The 22,041-nt window shown below is 36.1% G+C and overlaps 4 protein-coding genes across 5 annotated transcripts; 3 read left to right on the top strand and 1 right to left on the bottom strand.

The window, feature by feature from the left end:
- Window positions 1-4,160: 4,160 nt before the first annotated feature.
- LOC17885897 (two-component response regulator ARR5) lies at window positions 4,161-6,105 on the top strand. Its single transcript, XM_006291839.2, has 5 exons — window positions 4,161-4,435; window positions 4,530-4,606; window positions 4,700-4,777; window positions 4,866-4,936; window positions 5,617-6,105. The coding sequence occupies exons 1-5, from the start codon at window positions 4,213-4,215 to the stop codon at window positions 5,789-5,791; spliced, it is 624 nt and encodes a 207-aa protein (XP_006291901.2). The 5' UTR covers window positions 4,161-4,212; the 3' UTR covers window positions 5,792-6,105.
- Window positions 6,106-7,063: 958 nt separating this feature from the next.
- LOC17886878 (protein EDS1B) lies at window positions 7,064-9,330 on the top strand. The gene is made up of 3 exons (XM_006290682.2): window positions 7,064-7,424; window positions 7,494-8,237; window positions 8,331-9,330. Exons 1-3 carry the CDS (start codon window positions 7,107-7,109, stop codon window positions 9,123-9,125), a joined length of 1,857 nt encoding a protein of 618 aa, XP_006290744.1. The 5' UTR covers window positions 7,064-7,106; the 3' UTR covers window positions 9,126-9,330.
- A 502-nt stretch (window positions 9,331-9,832) lies between these two features.
- LOC17886232 lies at window positions 9,833-11,571 on the bottom strand. Its single transcript, XM_006291419.2, has 3 exons — window positions 11,325-11,571; window positions 11,137-11,203; window positions 9,833-11,057 (listed from the first exon to the last, which is right to left on the bottom strand). The coding sequence occupies exons 1-3, from the start codon at window positions 11,397-11,399 to the stop codon at window positions 10,207-10,209; spliced, it is 993 nt and encodes a 330-aa protein (XP_006291481.1). The 5' UTR covers window positions 11,400-11,571; the 3' UTR covers window positions 9,833-10,206.
- A 3,429-nt stretch (window positions 11,572-15,000) lies between these two features.
- LOC17886231 lies at window positions 15,001-21,254 on the top strand. 2 transcript variants are annotated; one of them, XM_006290431.2, is made up of 4 exons: window positions 15,001-15,502; window positions 15,781-16,152; window positions 16,242-20,560; window positions 20,654-21,254. In XM_006290431.2, the coding sequence occupies exons 1-3, from the start codon at window positions 15,365-15,367 to the stop codon at window positions 20,523-20,525; spliced, it is 4,794 nt and encodes a 1,597-aa protein (XP_006290493.1). In that variant the 5' UTR covers window positions 15,001-15,364; the 3' UTR covers window positions 20,526-20,560; window positions 20,654-21,254. The 2 variants fall into 2 exon arrangements, with proteins under 2 accessions (XP_006290493.1, XP_006290494.1); XM_006290432.2 differs by having other exon boundaries at window positions 15,778-16,152.
- Window positions 21,255-22,041: the final 787 nt, after the last annotated feature.

Below are 22,041 nucleotides of genomic sequence, written 5' to 3'. Positions count from 1 at the left end.
CGAGCAAATAAAGATTCAGGATGTTTAAGAATTCGCCATGCTTGTTTTGCAAGTAAAGCATCATTAAATTTTTCTAAATCCTTAAATCCCAAACCCCCATCTTTTTTAGAGTACTGCAAACGCTTCCAAGCTATCCAAGGGATACTACGGTTCTGATTTCCTTTTTCCCACAAGAATTTTTGAAGAACCGATTCTAATTCCGAAATGATACCCAAAGGAAGTTTAAAACAAGACATCGAGTAGACTGGCATGGACATTGCAACAGATTTCAACATAATTTCTTTGCCAGCCGGAGATAAAAAATTCGCACTCCAAGAAGAAGTACGTTGTTTAACACGGTCTATGATGTAATTAAACATTTCTTTCTTCTTTTTTCCAAATTGCTCAGGAAGGCCTAAGTATTTTCCCCCACCCCCATGGTTTGGAATATTTAAAATATTTTTTAATCTATTTTGAGTGCGACCCTCTACTCTTGATCCAAAGGTTATTAAAGATTTATTCATGTTAATTTTTTGCCCTGAATAATATTCATAAACTTGAAAAACCTCTTTTAAGGCTTGACAGTTCCTGACATTTGCTTGACAAAAGAATAGAGAGTCATCAGCAAATTGGAGGTGGGTTATAGCTGGGACGCCATTTCCTATACGAACACCTCTTATATCACCATCTTTAACCCTATTTTTTATTAGATGACTTAGAATATCCGCACATAGAATAAAAAGATATGGAGATAAAGGATCTCCTTGACGAATTCCTCTCTCAGGAACAACTAATCCATGAGGGGAACCATTAATCAAAACTGAGTATTGAACCGATCTAACTGTAGCCATAATCCAATTTATCCAAACTTCAGAGAATCCAAATAATTTCATTGCAACTTCCAAAAAATCCCATTCCACTCTATCATAAGCTTTAGTAACATCCGTTTTAATGGCCATATAATTTTTTGAGACCCTTTTTCTTACTTTCAGAGAATGCATCACTTCATGAGCAATCAAAACATTGTCATTAATATAACGACCAGGAATGAAAGCAGCCTGAGTATCCGAGACTATATTGTTTAAGTGTTTTTTCAAACGGTTAACTAAGCATTTTGAAATAATTTTATAAAGAACATTGCATAAAGCAATAGGTCTATAATCAGATAGAGTGGAAGGTGATTCGATCTTTGGTATCATACAGATATTGGTGAAATTGATACCTGGTTTCATGATGGAAGTTGCAAAGAAATCTTGAACCTCCATAATAACATCTTCCCCAATGATATGCCAGTAATGTTTATAGAACCGTGCTGTTAATCCATCAGGTCCAGGTGCCTTATCATCACCAATAGATGAGATAGCTTCAAAAATTTCCATAGCACTAAATTCCTTAGTCAAGTCGTCGTTCATAGCTGAAGTGACTGTTGTAGCGAAATCTCCAAAGTCAATAGGTGAAACAGGGATGCCACTTGAAGTATAAACACTCGCGAAGTAGTCTTGAGCATGATCTCCAATTTCGGTTTCTCCTTGGTAAATATGTTGTTGATCATCACGAATGAAAGAGATATAGTTGGTAGAATAACGTGTTTTTGTAGAAGCATGAAAAAAAGCAGTGTTCCGATCTCCCAAATTCATCCATGTGTTTCGACTTTTTGTTTTCCAGTAGTATTCTTCATCCCTATATGCCATTTGCAGCTCACGTTGAAGAATAGGAATTTGATCACGACGTGATCTTTCCAAACTCTCCATGGCTTTGTGTAACGCCTCTTGAAAATAATCAATTCTTTTGGCTGCATTAATGTTATAATTTCGTTTTCCTGTAGCCATGGCCAAGCGACAATTTACAATCTGATCAGCAATGGAGTAAAATGGTTTGACTTTGCAATGATTCCATCCGTTTCTAACAATAAAATCAAAATTAGGGATGGAAGTTAAACGTTTGTCAAACCGAAAAGGTTTTGGTCGAGTCATTTCAAATTAGTTTTCTAACTACAATTACAATGTAAAACCTTTACATTGTAAATTGTAAAAAAACTTCATAAATTAATACTGCTAAATTAATAGTATAAAAATTAAGAAAATTTCAGAAAATGATATGGATAATAGTGTTTTTTAAATAACAATTGGAAAAACAACTATTTGTAATTCAAATACGCATATGATTTCTATCAAAAATTGAATGTTCTTTTATATAGAAAAAGACTCAGATCATTTAGATATCATATACAAAAAAAATATGAAATAATCCATATCTTAAAACTACTATATATATCAAAAATTGGTAAATATCAAATCCACTCGTATAATTTTGAATAATGATATTCTCTCAGTCTCATTAGTGTACTTTTAGACTTAAAATGAAAATAAGTGTTTTTTTGTATTTTCAATAAATTTTTGGTAAGATTTCTAATTTTATCCCCTATTATTGTAATATATAAACCACTAAAAATGTATAATGTATTAATAAAGAATATAAAAAAAATCTGTGAAACTACATATTAATCGAAACAGAGTGAGGGGGTATTAGCTTCTTGATTCCGATAACATTATCCTACACTTGTGTTTAGAATTGTCTTGTTCGTATTATATACTAATCAAGTGTATCAACATGCATGCACCAAATCATACAATTTCCAAGTCAACACAAAATTTAATAAGTATTTTACAAACCACTAAAAAACTTATTTGTCTTCAGGCCCTAAACTATTTGAGTGAACACAACAGAGAACATAGTAATGTATTATTATTATTCATTATATAGAATGTTTTGAACTTTGATGCCAAACAATTACTGTTTTGAGATGTTTGTTAAATGAATTGGCAACTTTCTTGGATCAAGCAATAGTAGTTTTTTTCGATCTTCACTATTACAGACACAAAGCTTAGCTAAAAAAAAACTCATCATCCTATTAGCAAATGCTTGCAATAGATAAAAATCCCTACAAGCCCAACCAAATTAGCATACTCTATTCATATATAAGTTCTCCCCTACACATAAAAAGCCATCACATTCATTCTATATTTTAGATACACAATCACATTAATTCTTATATATGGCAAATTATTTTCAATGATGATATAGTCATTACATATTGTTCATGTAACACGATCAAGCATATATATATATTTTTTTGAATCTAATGTTAAAATTATATTCAAAATAAAAATAACGTTTTTACAACAAGTGCAACTTTTTCTTAAACGTTAAAGCCGAAAAACAAGTTTTTAATCAAGCATTTATCATTTAGCACCTGCCTGGTTAAACTTAAGCTGCCTTACATGGAGAAATGCTTGATGCATTGCAATGGAGTAGACCAACGTCGAATGAATTGCTATATCTTACTATGAATCGCATCAGTATCATGCATTAATTCAAGGATCATGGAGGAGGGACTATGATTCGATAGTATGGTATATTAACTTTACGAGAATAGTATCTGATAGTGGTGGACAAACAAAAATAAAAAGCAAAGTAGATATTATTTTGGTTTCTAAAAATAAACATATACTGATTTTGGATTCTGATCTGATTGCACAAATTTCATGATATCAACTTTGAAATTCGCACAATATCATATCTAATAATACTATTATTTCGTACAAAATTCAAAGCTAGCAACTCAACTCTGGCCTTCACATGTCAGCTAGTATATAACTTTTCCAACAATGTTTAATTAATTTAATATCTCAATATACCCACAGCAAAAAAGATTTTTTTAATCCATAAAAAAACACACAAATCTTTCTCTGTGGGCAACATTTCTTGAAAATAAAATTGGAAAATCAAGAAAGTATCGAAAATGTACAAAAGAATGCCCCAATGATCTGAAACAATAATCGAGAGATCGTTTTTGATACGATTTTTTTTTCCCCATCCAAATTTTTTTTTGATTTTATTTCCCTTTCCCAAATAATCATCATCAAATATACGATCACTCACCATTATTTTGACTATTCTCAACAAATTAATTAAAAAAAAAAAAAAACTTTATGACTTTTGAATTAATTATATATGCCAAATTTGAATAGGATGACTTTCTTGGAAAACAGAAATAAACTAATAATTTCCCACGCGCTATCAGACAGACAAAATCCCACAGATATGCAAAGATCTCTTAGAATCCTTTCCATATCATATCCATCATTTTTTTGTTTCCCTCTCCTTTTGCTTCCTTATATATCTCATTTTCTTTTATCTTTCTCTCAATTCATTCATCCATCTCTACTCTCTATGCAATATCAAATCTCCTCTACCTTCTCCTCCTCAAATCTCTCTGCTATCTCTCTCGCTGACATGGCTGAGGTTTTGCGTCCAGAGATGTTGGATATCTCCTCCAATGACAACACTTCTTCATTAGCATCTTCAACTGAGCTTCTTCATGTTCTTGCTGTTGATGATAGCATGGTTGATCGTAAATTCATCGAGCGGTTGCTTAGAGTCTCTTCTTGTAAAGGTAAGCTTTGGATTGTGTTTTGTGTGGAATCTGTTTTCTTGAGGTTTTCAAGAAACTGACGTTTTGTTTTTGTTTTTTTTTGTTGTATCATCAGTTACTGTTGTTGATAGTGCTACAAGAGCTTTACAGTATCTTGGCTTAGATGGAGAGAATAGTTCAGTTGGGTTTGAGGTAATAGATCTGATCATTCTTATTGTTTTTGTTTTTGAGACAATGGATTCAAAATTTGGTATTAAAAGATTTTTTGATTACTTTTTTTTTCAGGATCTTAAGATTAATTTGATAATGACTGATTACTCTATGCCTGGGATGACTGGTTATGAACTACTCAAGAAGATCAAAGTAAGTTTTGTTAAATGATCTTTTGATAATATGGTAAATAAAATGAAGTTTGATCTAATCTTGTTTATGAACTTTTGATTTCTTATAGGAATCATCAGCTTTCAGAGAAATACCAGTGGTGATTATGTCGTCAGAGAACATCTTGCCTCGAATCGATAGGTATATTTTCTTAATAATTATGATTCTTAATTTCTTGTTTAGGTAAATATCATGTAAGATTAACCTTTTTTACCAGATATAGTAAACTTGTTAGATTTTGTGCATTTATTACTTCAGGAGATTCGGATGATTAGATTAGATTAGATTTATAAGATTGTTTAGGAAAGTTTTGAAGTAACCACACTTTATCTAGGATTTGTGAAAAAAGATACCGTTAAAAGCATGATATGGTATTTTGACTTTAAAATTAAATTGTTGTATAATCATCAGATTTGTTTGAAGTTAATATATGATTACTTTAACCATCATGGGGTAACTATGATAGTGGTTGGCATTTTATAATGGAAAACTTAGGAATAATAATAAATAATATGAAATTGTTTCTTCATAAGTTAAGCAAGATCTTCTCATGAGATTTGATTCTATTTAAGCCGGTGACATGTTAGGTCCCCCAAAAATCATTTTGATTGTTTTTGCATAATCTTAGGTAGGGTCATTAATAAAATCTCATCCCTCGTGGTAGACACCTCACATGCTTTTGCTTATTAGGAGTATTAAACAAATTAAAGGAACCTAACCCTCTTTTAACCAAAAATTAAGTCTAATATGAGCTGGCCATCTTCTACTTTATTATGGAACTTGATCACTAATAGTATATTTGTTTGTTTTGATATATTCAGATGTCTTGAAGAAGGGGCTGAAGATTTCTTGTTGAAGCCAGTGAAACTGGCTGATGTGAAGAGATTAAGAGATTCATTAATGAAAGCTGAGGAGAGAGCTTTTAAGAATATGATGCACAAGAGAGATCTAGAAGCTAATGATCTATACTCGCAGCTAAAACGTGCAAAGATCTGATCGAGCTTATCGGATTCAAAGATTCACACACACACTTGATGCTGCTTGTCCTGATTCTTTTGGCTTTTAACAATTTTTGAGACATTACTACAGCTTTCTTTTGGCTGATAGAATGAGGACGACTGATGAAGAGTGACAAAGATGGGTTTATAGAAAATGTAAATTGTAGACTTGGGTTTGGGGAGGGATACATTATTATTATTTTTTTCTTTTACATTGAGATATGTAAAATGGTGTTGTTATTTTTGGAAGTTTATTAGGAAACGACTCTTCTTCTTTTCTCGCCTTCACTTACGTGGAAATTGCGTTGTTCATATATTGACCTTAAAAATAATGATTTAGGAAATGGATTAGTGCCGTCCATTGCACGAAGACATGCTAATCTCTTGTCTAATTAAAAATAAAAGATGTCAACATGAATCGGAGTCCAACGAGATAAGTTAAAGTTATTATAAACGTTGGTCCACTTTGGGTGGCTTTTCTTAGAAATTTCCCCAAGTTGGACTTTTTTAATTAACAAAACCACGAAAACGGTAGTCTCCTAGACTTACTATTTGAGAGCATAGAGGTGGATATGCAATTCGGTTTTAGCAAATTAATCTAAATCCAAAATAGAACCGAACCGAGTTCATGTAAATAATATATCGCTTATATGCAAAAACGGACAAGGGCTCTAAGATTTGTTAAGAGATTCTACCTTAAATCTTCAGCTGAGAGAAATCGAATCGGTACGATATCCGGTTTACTACCTTACTTCCCCAAGTCAAGCTACACAAACTAAAATCCAACCGAACAAATTCCTCAACCACAAAACAAAGAAAAAAAGCAATAAAACAACAAAGTGTTTTCCGACAAAAGTGAATATCACTGAGTTACTACGAAATCCCAACAGATGGTGACGTCTCAAACCAAAAGATGGATCCTAATATTAAAGAAACAAAGACTCCGAAGTCAAGCTCAAGATAATTTCCAAGCAAGAACTTCATCAGAATATATAAGATAAAACAAACAGAGTAAAAAACTTTTCCGACAAAATGTGAATGTTTATATGTCTTTACGAAAGTTTCTACGAAAACTCCAGTCATGTCGGATGTACAACAAAGCCATTAAACCGACACGTGGACGGCTAAGATTCGTGGCTTTCCTAATGGGTCTCCAATAGTGATAAGAGTCAACTTGATTTGAAATCCGCTCAGGGTATTTTGGGTAACTCCCGTCCCGTCTATTAAATTAACAGAGGAAGGAGAAGGACTAAACTAAAGAAGCAAGACGACTCAAAAAAGAAAGTCCACACAAGAAAGAGAGATTAGATCAAATGGCGTTTGAAGCTCTTACCGGAATCAATGGTGATCATATCACCAATTCATGGATAGCTTCCAAGAGAGCTTACCAAACCGAGCCCTTTATCAGATACGAAGCAGGGGGAACCGTGTATTTCTCCTTCCGACCATCTTTCACGGCGGAAGCTTATTTCGCTACGGGTAATAAATCTCCCTTTGGAGAAATTAAGATGAATCGTGTTGAGTTTCCTTGTATGAGAAGCATCGGCAACGACGTTGACGCTACTGTCAACGAAGCTTTCCTCAAGAATCTTCAAGTTCTCATTGCTCCAACAACCTCATTTCATGATTCTGTAAGTAACCAAAAAAAAACAGCTTCTTAAATATTACAAGAATCTGTGTCTGAAACTTGCTTTTTTTAGGTGAAAAGCGCGGTTGATAGAAGACAGCAGATTGTGTTCACAGGACATTCTTTAGGAGGAGCAACTGCGATTTTAGCAACAGTTTGGTATTTGGAGAAATACTTAATACGCAGTCCGAATGATGTCCCTGAGCCTCGTTGTGTGACATTTGGAGCTCCTTTGGTTGGTGACTATATCTTCAAGCACGCACTTGGGAGAGAGGACTGGAGCCGTTTCTTTGTGAACTTTGTCACAAGATTCGATATTGTCCCTCGGATAATGCTATCTCGGAAGGCATCAATAGAGCAAACCATGCCTTATGTTCTTGAGCAACTGGATCCTACAAGAGTTTCCACCCAAGAGAGCAACGAGAGAACAATAGCAGAGTTTTATAAAAAGGTGATGAAAGACACATCAACTGTTGCTTTACAAGCTGTAAATCAGTTGATTGGAAACGGTGAAGCGTTTTTGGAAACTCTTTCAAGTTTTCTTGAGCTAAGTCCTTATAAACCAGCAGGCACTTTTGTCTTCTCTACAGAGAAAAGATTGGTTGCAGTGAGCAACTCAGACGCCATTCTTCAAATGTTGTCTTACACTTGTCAGTCCAAGGACGACCAAGAATTGTCTCTAATTCCATTTCAAAGCATTAGAGATCACCATGGCTATGAACAACTGGTACAATCAATTGGGAATAAGTTGTTTAATCATTTGAACATCCATAACTTGTCTTTGGATGACGAAAACTCGCTCAACGACCTTGGAGTGGTAAATCTTTCTCTATTTTCAAGTTGTGCAACTCCATAGCTCCATCCTTGCTTGCTTTTGTAATCATACCATTCATTGTTTCCTTTTTGGCAGAGCACAAGAGGAAGACAATGCGTTCGTGCTGCACTAGAGGCTGAGAAGCAACGGGTAGAAAATCAGAAGAAGATAGAAGCCAAAAGAGGTAAAATAGAAGAGAAACTAACTTGGATAGAGAAGGAATACAAGCCAAAGTGTCAAGCTCATAAAAACGGGTATTACGATTCCTTCAAAGTTTCAAATGAAGAGAATGACTTCAAAGCAAACGTCAAGAGAGCTGAGTTAGCTGGTATCTTTGACGAGGTGCTTGGTTTGGTGAAGAAAGGCCAACTTCCAGATGGATTCGAGGCAAGCAAAAACTGGGTCGATTTAGCAACTAGCTACCGCAGATTAATTGAACCTCTTGATATTTCAAACTACCATCGCCATTTAAAGAACGAAGACACAGGGCCGTACATGTTAAGAGGACGACCAAACCGCTACATATATGCCCAAAGAGGACATGAACATCAAATTTTCAAGCCATACGGAATGGTTGGAAAAGATGTGTTTTGGAGCAAGGTAAATGATTTTAACTTAGGGTCACTACCACAAATGCAAGAGATTCTAAAGATATCAGGGTCCGAGTGTGGATCATGTTTTTGGGCCGAGGTCGAAGAACTCAAGGGAAAGCCATATGAGGAAGTTGAGGTAAGAGTCAAGACATTAGAAGGGCTGCTTGATGGATGGATCCAACACGAGGAAGTAGATAAAAAAGAAATATTTCTAGAGGGTTCAACATTTAGAAAATGGTGGAATACACTTCCCGACAATCACAAATTATTTTCTCCGCTGCGAGAGCTTATGATGTAAACAAGACCTACCTGAACCTTAAGTGGTCGGTCAATTAGTTGAGCCATTGGAACACTTGCTTCTTAATTTGTGCAATAAGAAATGTAATAGCTCTCTATTATATTGTTTGTCAATCTGATTTCCACTTCATGATGATCTTAGAATACGGAATATTTTCTATGATCATTGTGACGTAATGTAATATAGCTCTCTATTTTATATCAAATTTGGTTTCCACTTTACAATGATATTAGACATGAACCAGCAACAACAGCCTTCCCTAGCGTTGACAGAAGGAATTTCACAGTGAAAGAGGACCAGAATGTCATTAGAATGGAGACTGAGGTTACTCAAATTGTTTGAAACATTGCTAACCTCCAAACCTCTTAGACAATTGACTGTGCAAACGATAAAAACACAAGAGGTAATTTGAAATTGCCCTGTGGCCCTCTGTATTGCTAATTAGCTCATATCAAAGTTTGGCTCAAGTATGTTTTTCACAAGTAATCACATTACCAAGAAGTTCCTTTAAGATTTGCGTTCCACCAGAGTGTCCTGCATCGGTATAATCAACTCAACGATGCCTACCAAAGCTAGGTAGGAAGTAGATTGATCGTTCAACAGAATCAGACCATACAAATAATCTCCAACTCTTTCGCCAGATGTCAATTTTATATAAAACCAAACTTGATAATCTGCTGTATTCAGTCGCTCAACAAAGAATCGAGTAGAAAGATATAATAGTTGTGGTCCACCTTAAAATAACAAAAGGTATAAATGATACCTTTAGAATATTACAGATAAGCAAGGTTCTCGGAGGCAATAAGAAAGAGACTTATTGCAACTTTATGTATTTGAAATTCGTGTACCCCCTTATGTACTCACACACCACTCTACATAACCACCACCACCACATGTTTCAGACGAAGAAGAGTCATTGACATAGAAGAACATAGAACATCGTTCTCAGTTGCCAAAAGACAAATCCTATACCCATATCTAAAGAGTTTTCAAGACAGGTTAAAAACGTAGAACATGCGAGGAAAATAAGAAGAAGAGAGAAAACAAACAGACACATGCCGAGAAAAGCCACATCCTTTCTTCATGACCTGCAAAACATGCTGGACGAACGAGCAAGCCGAATAGTCAGACCACCACCTTGTACATTAGCCTCAACCTTGACAGTGTTCCTTTCATATGGCTTTCTGCAACCAGGACAACGCCCATCTCCATCGCAGATCGTCTTGTGGCAGAAAAGGCAAAGCCGGAATCCACAAGGACATGGTAAAAAATTAGAATCTGTTAAGTCCAGATCTTCGTAGCAAATGGGGCATGAAGATGGCACTTTCACAGAACTAAAATGCAAATTCATGACCGGAAAACTACACTGCTTTTCCAGATTAGGTAGACCCTGAGGGCGGAGCTTATCGTCTGGCCTCCAAGCCTGGTTACTCTTTTGCTTCCTTGACATTGTTCTCTGGCAATCCGGTTTTGCATCCCTTACAGCCACATCAGAACCACTGATTAAATCCGTAGGAGAAGCTGATTGCTTGATATTCTCACGCTCTTGGCAGGACTCAGGAGGATTCTCTTTCTCATGCTTTTCATCATCAGCAGCTAAAGCGTCAGCAATAGCCTCCCAATCATCCAAACACCCATCATCATCAGCATCCTCCTCCTCTGTTATATTACCAGAGCAGGAGCCACCACTTCCACTGCTACTGCTGCTGCTAAAATTAGGAATCGAATTCATGCCACTCAGAATGCTGTTAGGGCTATTAGAAAGTGACTCAATAAAGCTCTCATGACGATCTGTTCCTCCACTGTTATTCTCTTCTTCTCTACCCTGCCCATCAAAATTCTCCACCGGACGATCTCTCTGATCAGGCTTCTCACTCCCAGTTCTCCGATTGGATTCCATTTCCTCCTTATCCCCTTTATGAATCATCGCAACTAATAACACAAACGCCCAAATCAATACACAACAAATTCCAAGAACCTAAATACAGATCTTTTCAATAACGGAAATTACCTTGAGAAAGCCATTGCTCACGACGAAGACCTAGCTTGCTCTGTTTCAATTTGGCCGACCTGTTCGTCTGCAACCCCAATGCAAACCCACACCAGAAAAAAACCAAAAGATTCAACATTTAAAGATAGAAATGAGATTTGAAGAAAGACTCAAAGAGATTTACATGAGAAAAGAAAAAAAAGACATACCCTTTTCTTTTTTCCGAAATCCCTCGCGCTTGGAGCTGCAGTAGCTGAAGCGTTGGTGATCGAATCAGAAATCATGATGCTCACTGATGATTCCGAACCACAAAAAAAAAAAAATCAAAAACAACAAGAATCACGAAATCACAAATGAAGATTTCTCAAAAACCCTAAATTCAGATTTGTCGCGAAGAAGAAGAAGAGAAGAAACGTGCGAGTTTTTTATTTCTTTGTTTGTTGAGAGTCTGTGAGAGAAAGAAAGAAAGAGAAAGAGAGAGAGATAAAATATAAGGGGATAACGGAAACTCCTCTTCTCCGCTCAGAACTTTCCTCGTGACTAAAGTACCCTTCGTTTTGACTTTTGTACACGCTTTAACGCAGGGATCGTTCTGTAATTGTGCTCGTTACACACGTGTGAGTTGCTTCTGTTCATTAAAACGGTGGCGTACGGTGGACTACATGTGAGGAAAGTTCATATGATTCACACAAAATATCAGACAAGAGCTTCTAGATCATTCAGATAGGTTTCTTCTGGTTACAAAACTTACAATTCTACAGAAAACAAAAACAAAAAAAAATTAATTAGAAAAATTTCTAACAAAACCAACACCACAAAGTCAAAATGGATTGTGCATTTTTTTTTAAAACTTTTCTAGATGAATCGAACGAACATATTTTTCCTAATTTTGTTGACGTGAAGCACCAACTGCAAAAATAACATCAAAAACACGAAATTAACCATGCAAAAAAAAAATAGTTGATTAAATCTGATTTTAGGAGCTAGGAAACTGAAGATGAGAGTTAAACTCCGTTTAAGTGAGTCTGAATAAATTAAATAGTGTTTTGGACATTATTACGTATCTTGTAAAACGAATACTACTATATAGTAAGGAAGCTCATCAAGCAAATTTTCAAAATAAATGATTTTTTAACAAAAACATTATGATAAACACACTAAGCAAGATTTTTTTTTTATATATAGTACCAAGAATCTAAAAGGGTATAGAATTATACATCTAATGTTATCAATCGAAAAGGCGCATGATGAATAACGATCGATCTGCGAAAACAACATGTAACTTAATTATAATGGTGGATGTTATGTAAATTGTAGTGTTGAATTAACAAATTATAATCACACTTCAGACTATAGAGCTAGATAACTTAAACTGATGAACCATTGAAGAGAGGGTATAAGCTAGTGTCTAAGATTTACTTATGACACAAGGATATGGATTTAATCCTTCAAGCCAATGTAACAACAATTCCAAATACACGAAGACGGGTTATCAACATGAAAAGCTGAAATATGTGGAATGTTTTTTTTTTTTTTTTTTAATTCCAATTTTTTTCCAAAAACAGAACTAAGATCTTTATGACTTTACAATGTAACAACACTGTTCAAAGTGAAATCATTAAAACTAGGTTTTAACCCGCGGTACACCGCGGGACGATTGTTTTGACTAAAAATATATATATATATATATATATATTTAAGTTGTATTTGTTAATTTTATTACCTTTTTAGTGTTTAGATTGTGTAATTACATTTTTGATTGTTATTTTTATTACTTAACTCGCGGGATATTTTAATGTAACTCGCGGGACTTAAAAAATTATGTTTAAGTTATATTTTTTATTTTTTTTTATTTTGTTAACCCGTAAGATAACCCGTAAGAAAAACATAAAACTTAAACCCGTTAAATCATATTTATGTAAAATATAAACCTTGAATGTTTTACAGATTTCGAGAGAGATTTTGGTTTTTATTTTCCAAAACTTTATTTTTAACCAATCAAGATTTTAAAATTTTGGATTCCCTAAAATTTAGTAAAACTTTTTTGGTTGTAATCTTCCATTCAATATTTTGGAATTTTAAGTTTCATATTAGTCATATTTATAATGGTTCTGAATCATTGTCTAAAATTTTATACCCGATGTGGGACGTTATACATATATTTTTTTTTCTTTTATCGATTGAGTAATATACGTCCGTTTTCAAAAATTCAAATTGCTACGTATGCGAAATTTTTTTTTGTATTTTTATTATACTTATGTTTTATGTAATAATGGAAATTTTAAAACAAATAAGATCATTTAAAGATATTGGAGAGATATTCAATTTATTAGGGAGACATTTTAAGAAATTTTGTTAAATGTAATAAATATTAGTTTCTAATTTTGCGATTATGATGTAATTTAATTACAAATTTTATCTTAAAAATTTGTTATTTATTTAAATGACAATGATTTACTATGCAAATAATACAAAATAAAAAGTTATTTTCCAAGTATTTCAAAAATGTTATAATAAATAAAAAAATTAAAAGAATAAATCTCGAAATAAACAAAACCAACACAAAATGAAATGGTTCAAGGGTTCAAAAGAAAAGGCGAAAGTTTGTGCAGAATCTGACTCAACAGTGCAAACAAACAAATACCAACAGAATAAATATTTGGGGAACCTACCTGAAAAAGAGAGCAAGACATATAAATCAGTGAAAAAAGACTTTTATTATGATTGAGTAGAGATAAAACAGAGTTGTCTTATATCACATAGTACCAAACCATGATCAGATTAACCAAACTCGGTTGGGGTTAAAAACATAACACATGCTTATAGATTCATATTCCATGCTTACAACTCATATAAAATGAGTAATGTGCAATGTTAGAAAGTATATGGTTCGTTTTCAAAATCTACCTAACGGTTGGGATAACTCAAAATGTACATATAGAGCGACATGCATAATCTTGACTGTGACACTTTTAAAGCAATGATATAGAGCAGATAAAGGTTGGTGTCCCCGGTAAAGTTGTTATTGAGATTTTGTGTTTTGTTTGTCTAATGAATATGATGTTTAAACGATAATTAAGGGGGGGGGGAATTATCAAATATATGTATTCCATTTGTTGGTCTAAACTCTAAAGATATCAAATCACACAGACAAAACTAGTCTTAGGATGTTTGGGATGGTTTGTGTGGATTAGTGTACTCAAGAAATCATGAATTGCTAAATATGTTACTAGTTTTTGTAGATTCCATTGTTGATAAATAAAATTTACGTATGCAGTAAAATATAGTGGTGCGGTTAATAAATACTGATTTAATATTACGAAACAAAAGAATGCCAATTTTTTTTTTTTTTAAGTAACATTAGACGTTGACAAAAAAAGTAACATTAGACGTAACAAATAATAAAAAAAAATTTGCGAAAAAACTATTTTGCTGATAATTTTGTTTTTTTCACTTAACAGTTAAAACGTATTGCACAATATTACAATTTTTACCCTAAAACTTCGAAAACACAAACAAAATAATGTAAAAGGGTAATTAGATTTACTACAGATTTACTAATTGACACATTAAACTATTTCAAATCATTTATTTTAAAAATTTATGATACAAGTAATTATGTTGTTCTGTTACAAAAAAGAAGAAGTAATTCTGTTGTTACGGTGTTACCTCTACCCATATCGTTAACTAACAATTTTAATATTGTAGTTACGGTTAAAAGCGATTAGGATTAATATTTTTATAAACCAGTTCCAATTGTTAACTATATAGTTCCGGTTATGGTTCAAAATGCAGTTACGGTTTAACGGTCCGACTATGTACGAAATACTGTTACGGTTTGATTTTGATTGTGCCCCCGAACTCTCCCAAAGTCACCTTTTTCCCTTTTTTGCCCCGTCTCCTCTCTACGGTTTATTATTTTCGTTGGTGTTTTGTTCGCTTACGCGATTTCGCGAAGAAAAAAATTCGGTATACCTGGATCGTAACAAAGCTGATTCGATTACTTCGCTGTTACTGTTGTTGATTTTGGATCTGTGTTGTTATCTTCGGATCGGTAATTGAAACTACCTTAGAGATTTGATCCATTTCGTCGCCAAATTAGGGTTTTTTTCTGTGCGTCGCCGGTGGGTTTCGTGGATCTAAGGTATCGTATACTGTCTGGGGATAAAGGGAATTGTTTGAGGATTTGTTGGATTTCGCTGAGGAGTAGTGTATTGATGTTGTTCGAAGGAGAAAATGATAGAAGGCTATGCATGGGAGGGTTTGTGAGGGGAGGCACAAAAGTCGTCGTCGGCACATGTTGATATCTTCCTCGCGTGTAATTGCGAGTGTGGAAGGTGGTGGTTCTTCTTGTTTGTCTTTATCTTCGTCTACCTCGTTTTCTAAGGTAATTCGAATCCTTTTCGTTTCGACTTTTTTTTCCTAGGCGCTCATATTTTTTTTGATGGGTTTGCCTGGAGTGTTGAAATTTGCCTGGATATTGGGATTCGATTGATTGATTCGAGGAAATAAGGGTTTTTTTTTTCTTCATCAATTTCTAGCCTGATTGAACAAAGATTTGATCACATCAGTCTGGTGATTTAGGTGTATGGGTGTTGCTTTTTTGCTTTTTTTTTTATTGGCTATTCGTCTTATAGGTTTGTTGTGTTTTGCTGTCACTAGCAGGACGGGCGCAAAATTAGTGTTGGTGACTGTGCTCTTTTTAAGCCACCACAGGATTGTCCACCGTTCATTGGGATAATTCGCTTGATCATTGCCGAGAAAGAAGATAAGTTGAAGTTGGGTGTTAATTGGCTTTACCGACCCACAGAATTAAAACTTGGCAAAGGCATCCTTCTAGAGGCCGAGCCGAACGAGCTCTTTTATTCCTTTCACCAGGATACTATACCTGCTGCGTCATTACTGCATTCGTGTAGAGTTGCCTTCCTTCCGAGAGGTGTTGAACTGCCATCTGGCATCTGCTCATTTGTTTGTCGGCGAGTTTACGACGTTACAAACGAGCGCTTATGGTGGCTGACTGATCAAGACTATATTGATGTGAGATTATAGTTCACCACCAACTGCCTTCTCCTATTTGGATATATGTTTTTCTTTTGGTAACTAAGGCATTTTTTTTCATTTTGCAGGATCGACAACTAGAAGTAGATAAGTTATTATGTAAGACTCGTTTAGAAATGCATACAACACTACAGCAGGGTGGTCGTTCTCCCAAGTCTATGAATAGTCCAACAACATCACAATCGAAAGATGGCATCCAGAACAATAACTCTTTTCTCTCTCAGGGTAAGGGAAGGAAAAGAGAGCGTATGGATCATGGTTCTGAGTCTGTTAAGAGGGAACGTTTTACTCGAGTAGATGACAGTGGTTCCGGTCCAGTCAGAACAGAAAGCGGTTTAAAGTCTGAGATTTCAAAATTTACAGAGAAAGGTGGTCTGGTGGATTCTGAAGGAGTTGAGAAATTGGTGCAGCTCATGCTGCCTGAGAGGAATGAGAAGAAAATAGACTTAGTTGGCCGTGCGATTCTTGCTGGGGTTGTAGCGGCAACAGACAAGTTTGATTGCCTTATTCGTTTTTTCCAGCTCAGGGGATTACCCGTGTTTGATGAGTGGCTGCAGGAAGTTCATAAAGGGAAAGTTGGGGATGGGAGCAGTCCTAAAGACAGTGAGAGGTTAGTAGACGATTTCCTCTTAGTCTTACTTCGCGCTCTTGACAAGCTACCTGTGAATCTCAATGCGCTTCAGACTTGTAACATTGGAAAGTCTGTTAATCATCTACGGTCACATAAAAATTCAGAGATTGGGAGAAAAGCAAGGAGCTTGGTTGACACATGGAAGAAACGAGTTGAGGCAGAAATGGATGCGAAGTCTGGATCCAACCAGGGTGTATCTTGGCCTGGAAGACTGACTCATGGGGGAAGGCATACAGGTGGTTCCGCGGAAGCAAACAAGACATCTTCATCACATCTACATGCAACTAAGTCAGTCTCGGTCAAAGAACAGGTGGATAACAACCTGAAGTGTGTAACCATGTCGCCAGGCTCTACAAGATCATCCCCATCTCCCGGATCAGGTGGTACTGTTTCCAAAGATGGACAGCAACGAAATACTGGGACTGATGGTGTATCTGAAGTTTTAGCTGCAGTAAAGGTTGAGAAAAGTAGCAGCTCCAGTCAGTCCCACAATAATAGTCAGTCTTGCTCGAGCGAACATGCTAAAACAGGCAATTTATCTGGAAAAGAGGATGCAAGGAGCTCAACTGCGGGTTCAACTGTGAAGAAGTGCTCTAGTGGCTCTTCAAGGCATCATAAATTAAACAATGCATTTCATGGATCATCTTCGTTAGCCTCTCCTAGAGAAGCTGGTTTAAGTAAAAACTTCTCATCACAAAGGAACGTCCCTTCTGAGAAAATTTCTCAATCAAGTTTGACATCTGAAAAGACTGTTGAGGTTCCTCTGACTGAGGGTTGCAGTAATAAATTGATTGTGAAGCTGCCAAATCGGGGACGCAGTCCTGCTCAAAGTGTGAGTGGAGGTTCTTTGGAGGACCCTGCACCGGTGAATAGTAGAGCTTCTTCTCCTGTGCATGCAGTGAAGCAGGAACTGTGTGACAATAATGCGAGAGAAAAGAATAATTCTTATCGAGCTAATGTCACCTCTGTCTTGAATGCTGAGTCTTGGCAAAGCAATGAATTAAAAGATATTTTGACAGGCTCGCAAAAGGCTGCTGGTTCACCACTTGCTGTTCCTGATGATGAGCGTGGCATAACTCTTGAAGATTCTGATAAAGCAGCTGGGAATGTTAGAGGCACATCTTCCTCAGGAAATGAGTTCAAATCTGGAGAAAGGCATGGTGGAACACTCAGTTCAATGAATGCCTTGATTGAAAGTTGTGTCCGATACTCTGAGACAAATACCTCTTTGGCTTGTTCGGATGATGTTGGAATGAATCTTCTTGCTAGTGTAGCTGCTGATGAGATGTCTAAATCGCCAGTTGCATCACCCTCAGTATCTCAGCCGTCAAATTCCCGGATGAATGAAAATTCTACTGTAGGGAACAATACAAAGCTAATTACTTCGGATGGGTTGCCGCACGAGCAACATCAGGATGAGCAACATGTTAGCAGTAGTGGCACACAGTTGGTGGAGTCAGCTATAAAAAATGAATCGAAGAGTGGAGATCCTGATGAGAGATCAAATTCAGACACTGAAGATCTGCAAAGGTTGGTGGAACAACACTTAGAGAGCAATGACAATTCAGATTATGTCATCGCTTCACCTGCTTTGCCCACAAACGCGGTTAAGGAAAACATTTTGGATGATAGTGACTCTGTGGAAGTAAAGGATACAAAGGCTGATGCTAATTCAGATGCAGATCACACATCTGACTCAATGAAAAGATTGGCAAGCTCGATGCTAACTAATCGTAAAGATATAAGTGAAAAGGTAGATTCTGTGGCTGTTGGACACGCTCCCTTGGACGGTGTCGATGATGATAAGAAAGAAGAGAAACCCCCAACGGTGTTGAGTTCTGAGCTAGTTAAAAAAGTGGATGAAGATGTACCAGTTTCTCCCGGAATTTCAAGGGATATGAATGCAGTAATCATTGATAGACCTGTAATTGAAATGGTTAATAGTATAGCTATTAATCATATAGACCAGAAAGATATAAAGAAGATCAAGCTGGATTGTAATGCTTCTGTGGCTGCTATAAAGGAGGTCTCAGCTGGTTTGGATTCATCTGTAACTATAGGTAAAGTTGAGCCTGTAGAGGGGAATCTAGGAAATATTGAAGTGAAGGAACCCTATACAGGGTTAAGAGCTACACCAGGAGTACCACCTAAAGATGTAGAGGATCTAAAGAGACCGAATGGGCCTAAAACCAGTGATGCTGATGGAGATGAAGCAGAGGAATGTACATCTGCTGCCAGAGATGCTTCTTCTGTTTCAGCTGCAACTTCAGGTGGATCAGATATGGATGCCAGAGTTGAATTTGATCTAAATGAAGGTTTTGATGGAGACGATTTAAAACATGTAGATTCAAATAACTTCTCAAGATCTTTATTTTTGACGCCTACTCCTCTAAAACCAGTTAATACCTTACCTTTGCCGGTGGCTCCTGTATCTAGCAGAATTACTGCTGCTGCTGCTGCAAAAGGTCCGTTTGCTCCACCTGAAGATCTGTTGAGAAATAAAGGGGCTGTTGGTTGGAGAGGATCTGCTGCCACTAGTGCCTTCCGCCCAGCTGCGCCAAGAAAACCTCTGGATGTGTTACTGAGCATTAACAATACCTTTACCTCTGATGCTTCGACATCTGCTGGTAAACAGACAAGGACGTTTTTGGATTTTGACTTGAATGTAGCTGACGAGAGAGTTCTTGAAGATTTGGCTTCTCAAAAATCTGGAAATGCCACAAATTGTACATCTGGTATCACCGATAGTTGTGACCGCATTCATTCTGGGGTCATGGGTTTAGCGCTTGATCATTCTTCTGGGGGACTTGATCTTGATCTTAACAAAGTTGATGATTCCACTGATATGAACAACTACACAATGAGCAGTAGTCATCGGTTAGAGCCATCTTTTCAGCAGGTTAAACTATCAACAGCTGGTGGTCGTAGAGATTTTGATTTAAATGATGGACCTGCTGGTGATGATGCGGCTGTTGAGTCATCTATGATTCTAAATCAACATTCACGGAGTGGCTTGCCATCACAACCATCTCTCTCTGGGATACAAGTGAATGGCGAAAACATGGCTAGTATCTCAACTTGGTTTCCTGCTGCTAACGCTTATTCAGCTGTGAGCATTCCTCCAATTATGCCTGAGAGAGGTGATCAGCCTTTTCCAATGATTGCCAATCGTGGACCACAGAGAATGTTAGGTCCAACAACTGGTGTTTCCTCATTTACCCCTGAAGGGTATAGGGGTCCGGTTTTGTCGTCGTCTCCAGCCATGCCGTTTCAGTCCACAACGTTCCAGTATCCTGTGTTTCCTTTTGGAAACAGCTTCCCCATTCCCTCAACAAATTTTTCTGGTGCTTCTACAGCACACATGGATTCTTCTTCAAGTGGGAGAGCTTGCTTCCCTGGTGTCAACTCTCAAATATTGGGTCCTGGGGTTTCAGTTCCGTCTAATTACCCAAGACCTTATATCGTTGGTCTCCTAAATGGTGGTAGCAATGTCGGAGTTTTGGACAATAGCGCGAAATGGTTTAGGTCAGGACTTGACTTAAATTCTGGTCCTGGAGGTCATGAAACAGAGGGAAGAGACGAATCAACCCTTATGGCAAGGCAATTATTCTCATCTACTTCCTTACCGTCGAAGGACGATCAAGCAATGTCAGGTGGTGTTCTGAAGAGGAAAGAACCAGAAGGAGGATGGGATGGATATAGGCAGTCCTCGTGGCAATAACAATATCTCTGAATCTTAGTAGGCCACATGAACTTGTGAGCCCTCGAAATCCACAAATTTTAGTGTTTCGTACCTCATTTTTTTTCTCTCCTACTAATGGTTCAGTTACTTATTTTTTACTTTGCTAGTTACTACGAGATGAGACTGATTGTGATGCCGCAAGGCTTCATTGGCTGGCCTGCTCTGTTCAAGATGAGGAATGGGAGAGTCAATTTGCGACTTCACAGTGGTCTCAACGTTTTTACGATCACTAACCTGACCTCATGGTTTCACCATCATTTAGATCTTCCAATAACAGTTCCAAATTCACCGGCGTGGCCATTCTCTTTCAGTAGAGTCATTAACAGAAGAGTCATTAACAAGGTTCTCAGCGAGAGACCCGCATTACCTCCTCCTCCGCACACATGATTTTTAAAAAGGTGAAACACACTATTTGGTCATTCTTCTAAACATGCATGTGTGTAGTCTATACACCGGCACAAAAGAGTAGAGAGATAAAACAAATGTAGGTGGCTTTTAGTGTGTTTTAAATTATGATAAATCCAGTCTTTGGCATTGTGGCTTTACATATATGTGCTGAGTTAGGTGATGGGGGTTGTATTATAGAGACACAAGATTAGTTGTTTTTTTCTTTTTTTTCTTCAGTTTGTAGATTTATTACTTGTGCTAGTTCCGTTTGAAATTAACAGCCAAAATCCTTCATCTTTGTCTACCTTCACAGGCTCGATCTATCCTCCTCACAATATGTGTTGTGTATACAGTAGACCTTTTTCCATTTTCTCAAAATTTTAAGTTTTCCTTCAAATAGCACACTATCTCATCCTGCAAAAAAAAAAAAAAAAAAACAAAAAATTATGTTAGGTGTGCATGTATCAGATCCTTGTGCTATAGTGTTTCAACTTTCAACTAATTTCACATGTACTTTTACCCTATGTCACCAGATACCAGATTTCGTAATTTCACACAAATTATAAAACTCTTCTCGACCAACCAAATCATATATTTTTCTTAACTGCAATTTAAAATCGTAAAATCGCTAACTAGACTAACCCCAAATTTAAATTGTCGTCTTGAAACCAATCTTAAAACCTAATTGCAACCTTCTCTGTTTAACGTAGCAGTTTTGATTTTCTCAAAAACCAAAATCGAACTGACAAACAATATATTAAATTATGGATCCATGGTGTATCACAGACTAAAACCTAGTATATAAAACATTTTGAAAAAGTAAAAAATTATCATTTCGTTTATTGCACAAAATGTTGGTGGAAAAAAAAATCTACTGCTGATATTTTTGTTTATCACCTTAATACGTATAATATTTCATTTTTCAGCCTAAAAATACAAACACATAAATCAAAATATATGTAGTTATTCGTCTAATGTATGTGTAGTTGATAGTTGAGAAATGATTATGAGTGGTTGAGACAATAACTAACCAAGTTTGTACTGATCATAAATTGGTCATCACAGTATATGTTAATTGAAAATAATTTAAATTGAGCAAATAAAATTC

This window comes from Capsella rubella, unplaced genomic scaffold (assembly GCF_000375325.1).
Source record: "Capsella rubella cultivar Monte Gargano unplaced genomic scaffold, Caprub1_0 scaffold_5, whole genome shotgun sequence".
NCBI classification, from domain to species: domain Eukaryota; kingdom Viridiplantae; phylum Streptophyta; class Magnoliopsida; order Brassicales; family Brassicaceae; genus Capsella; species Capsella rubella.
Note: the sequence above shows the minus strand (reverse complement) of the source record. Positions and strands in the feature narration are given on the sequence as shown.

Excerpts from the sequence above, each read along its gene's own strand:
- LOC17885897 (XM_006291839.2), top strand. The coding sequence starts at position 4,213 with ATGCAATATCAAATCTCCTCTACCTTCTCCTCCTCAAATCTCTCTGCT. Across the intron at positions 4,607-4,699 it reads ATAGTTCAGTTGGGTTTGAG|GATCTTAAGATTAATTTGAT; the intron begins GTAATAGATCTG and ends TTTTTTTTTCAG. Across the intron at positions 4,937-5,616 it reads ATCTTGCCTCGAATCGATAG|ATGTCTTGAAGAAGGGGCTG; the intron begins GTATATTTTCTT and ends TGATATATTCAG.
- LOC17886878 (XM_006290682.2), top strand. The coding sequence starts at position 7,107 with ATGGCGTTTGAAGCTCTTACCGGAATCAATGGTGATCATATCACCAAT. Across the intron at positions 7,425-7,493 it reads CAACCTCATTTCATGATTCT|GTGAAAAGCGCGGTTGATAG; the intron begins GTAAGTAACCAA and ends TGCTTTTTTTAG. Across the intron at positions 8,238-8,330 it reads CGCTCAACGACCTTGGAGTG|AGCACAAGAGGAAGACAATG; the intron begins GTAAATCTTTCT and ends CCTTTTTGGCAG.
- LOC17886232 (XM_006291419.2), bottom strand. The coding sequence starts at position 11,399 with ATGATTTCTGATTCGATCACCAACGCTTCAGCTACTGCAGCTCCAAGC. Across the intron at positions 11,204-11,324 it reads ATTTCGGAAAAAAGAAAAGG|ACGAACAGGTCGGCCAAATT; the intron begins GTATGTCTTTTT and ends TTGGGGTTGCAG. Across the intron at positions 11,058-11,136 it reads TGAGCAATGGCTTTCTCAAG|TTGCGATGATTCATAAAGGG; the intron begins GTAATTTCCGTT and ends TTGTGTTATTAG.
- LOC17886231 (XM_006290432.2), top strand. The coding sequence starts at position 15,365 with ATGCATGGGAGGGTTTGTGAGGGGAGGCACAAAAGTCGTCGTCGGCAC. Across the intron at positions 15,503-15,777 it reads CGTCTACCTCGTTTTCTAAG|CAGGACGGGCGCAAAATTAG; the intron begins GTAATTCGAATC and ends TGCTGTCACTAG. Across the intron at positions 16,153-16,241 it reads CTGATCAAGACTATATTGAT|GATCGACAACTAGAAGTAGA; the intron begins GTGAGATTATAG and ends TTCATTTTGCAG.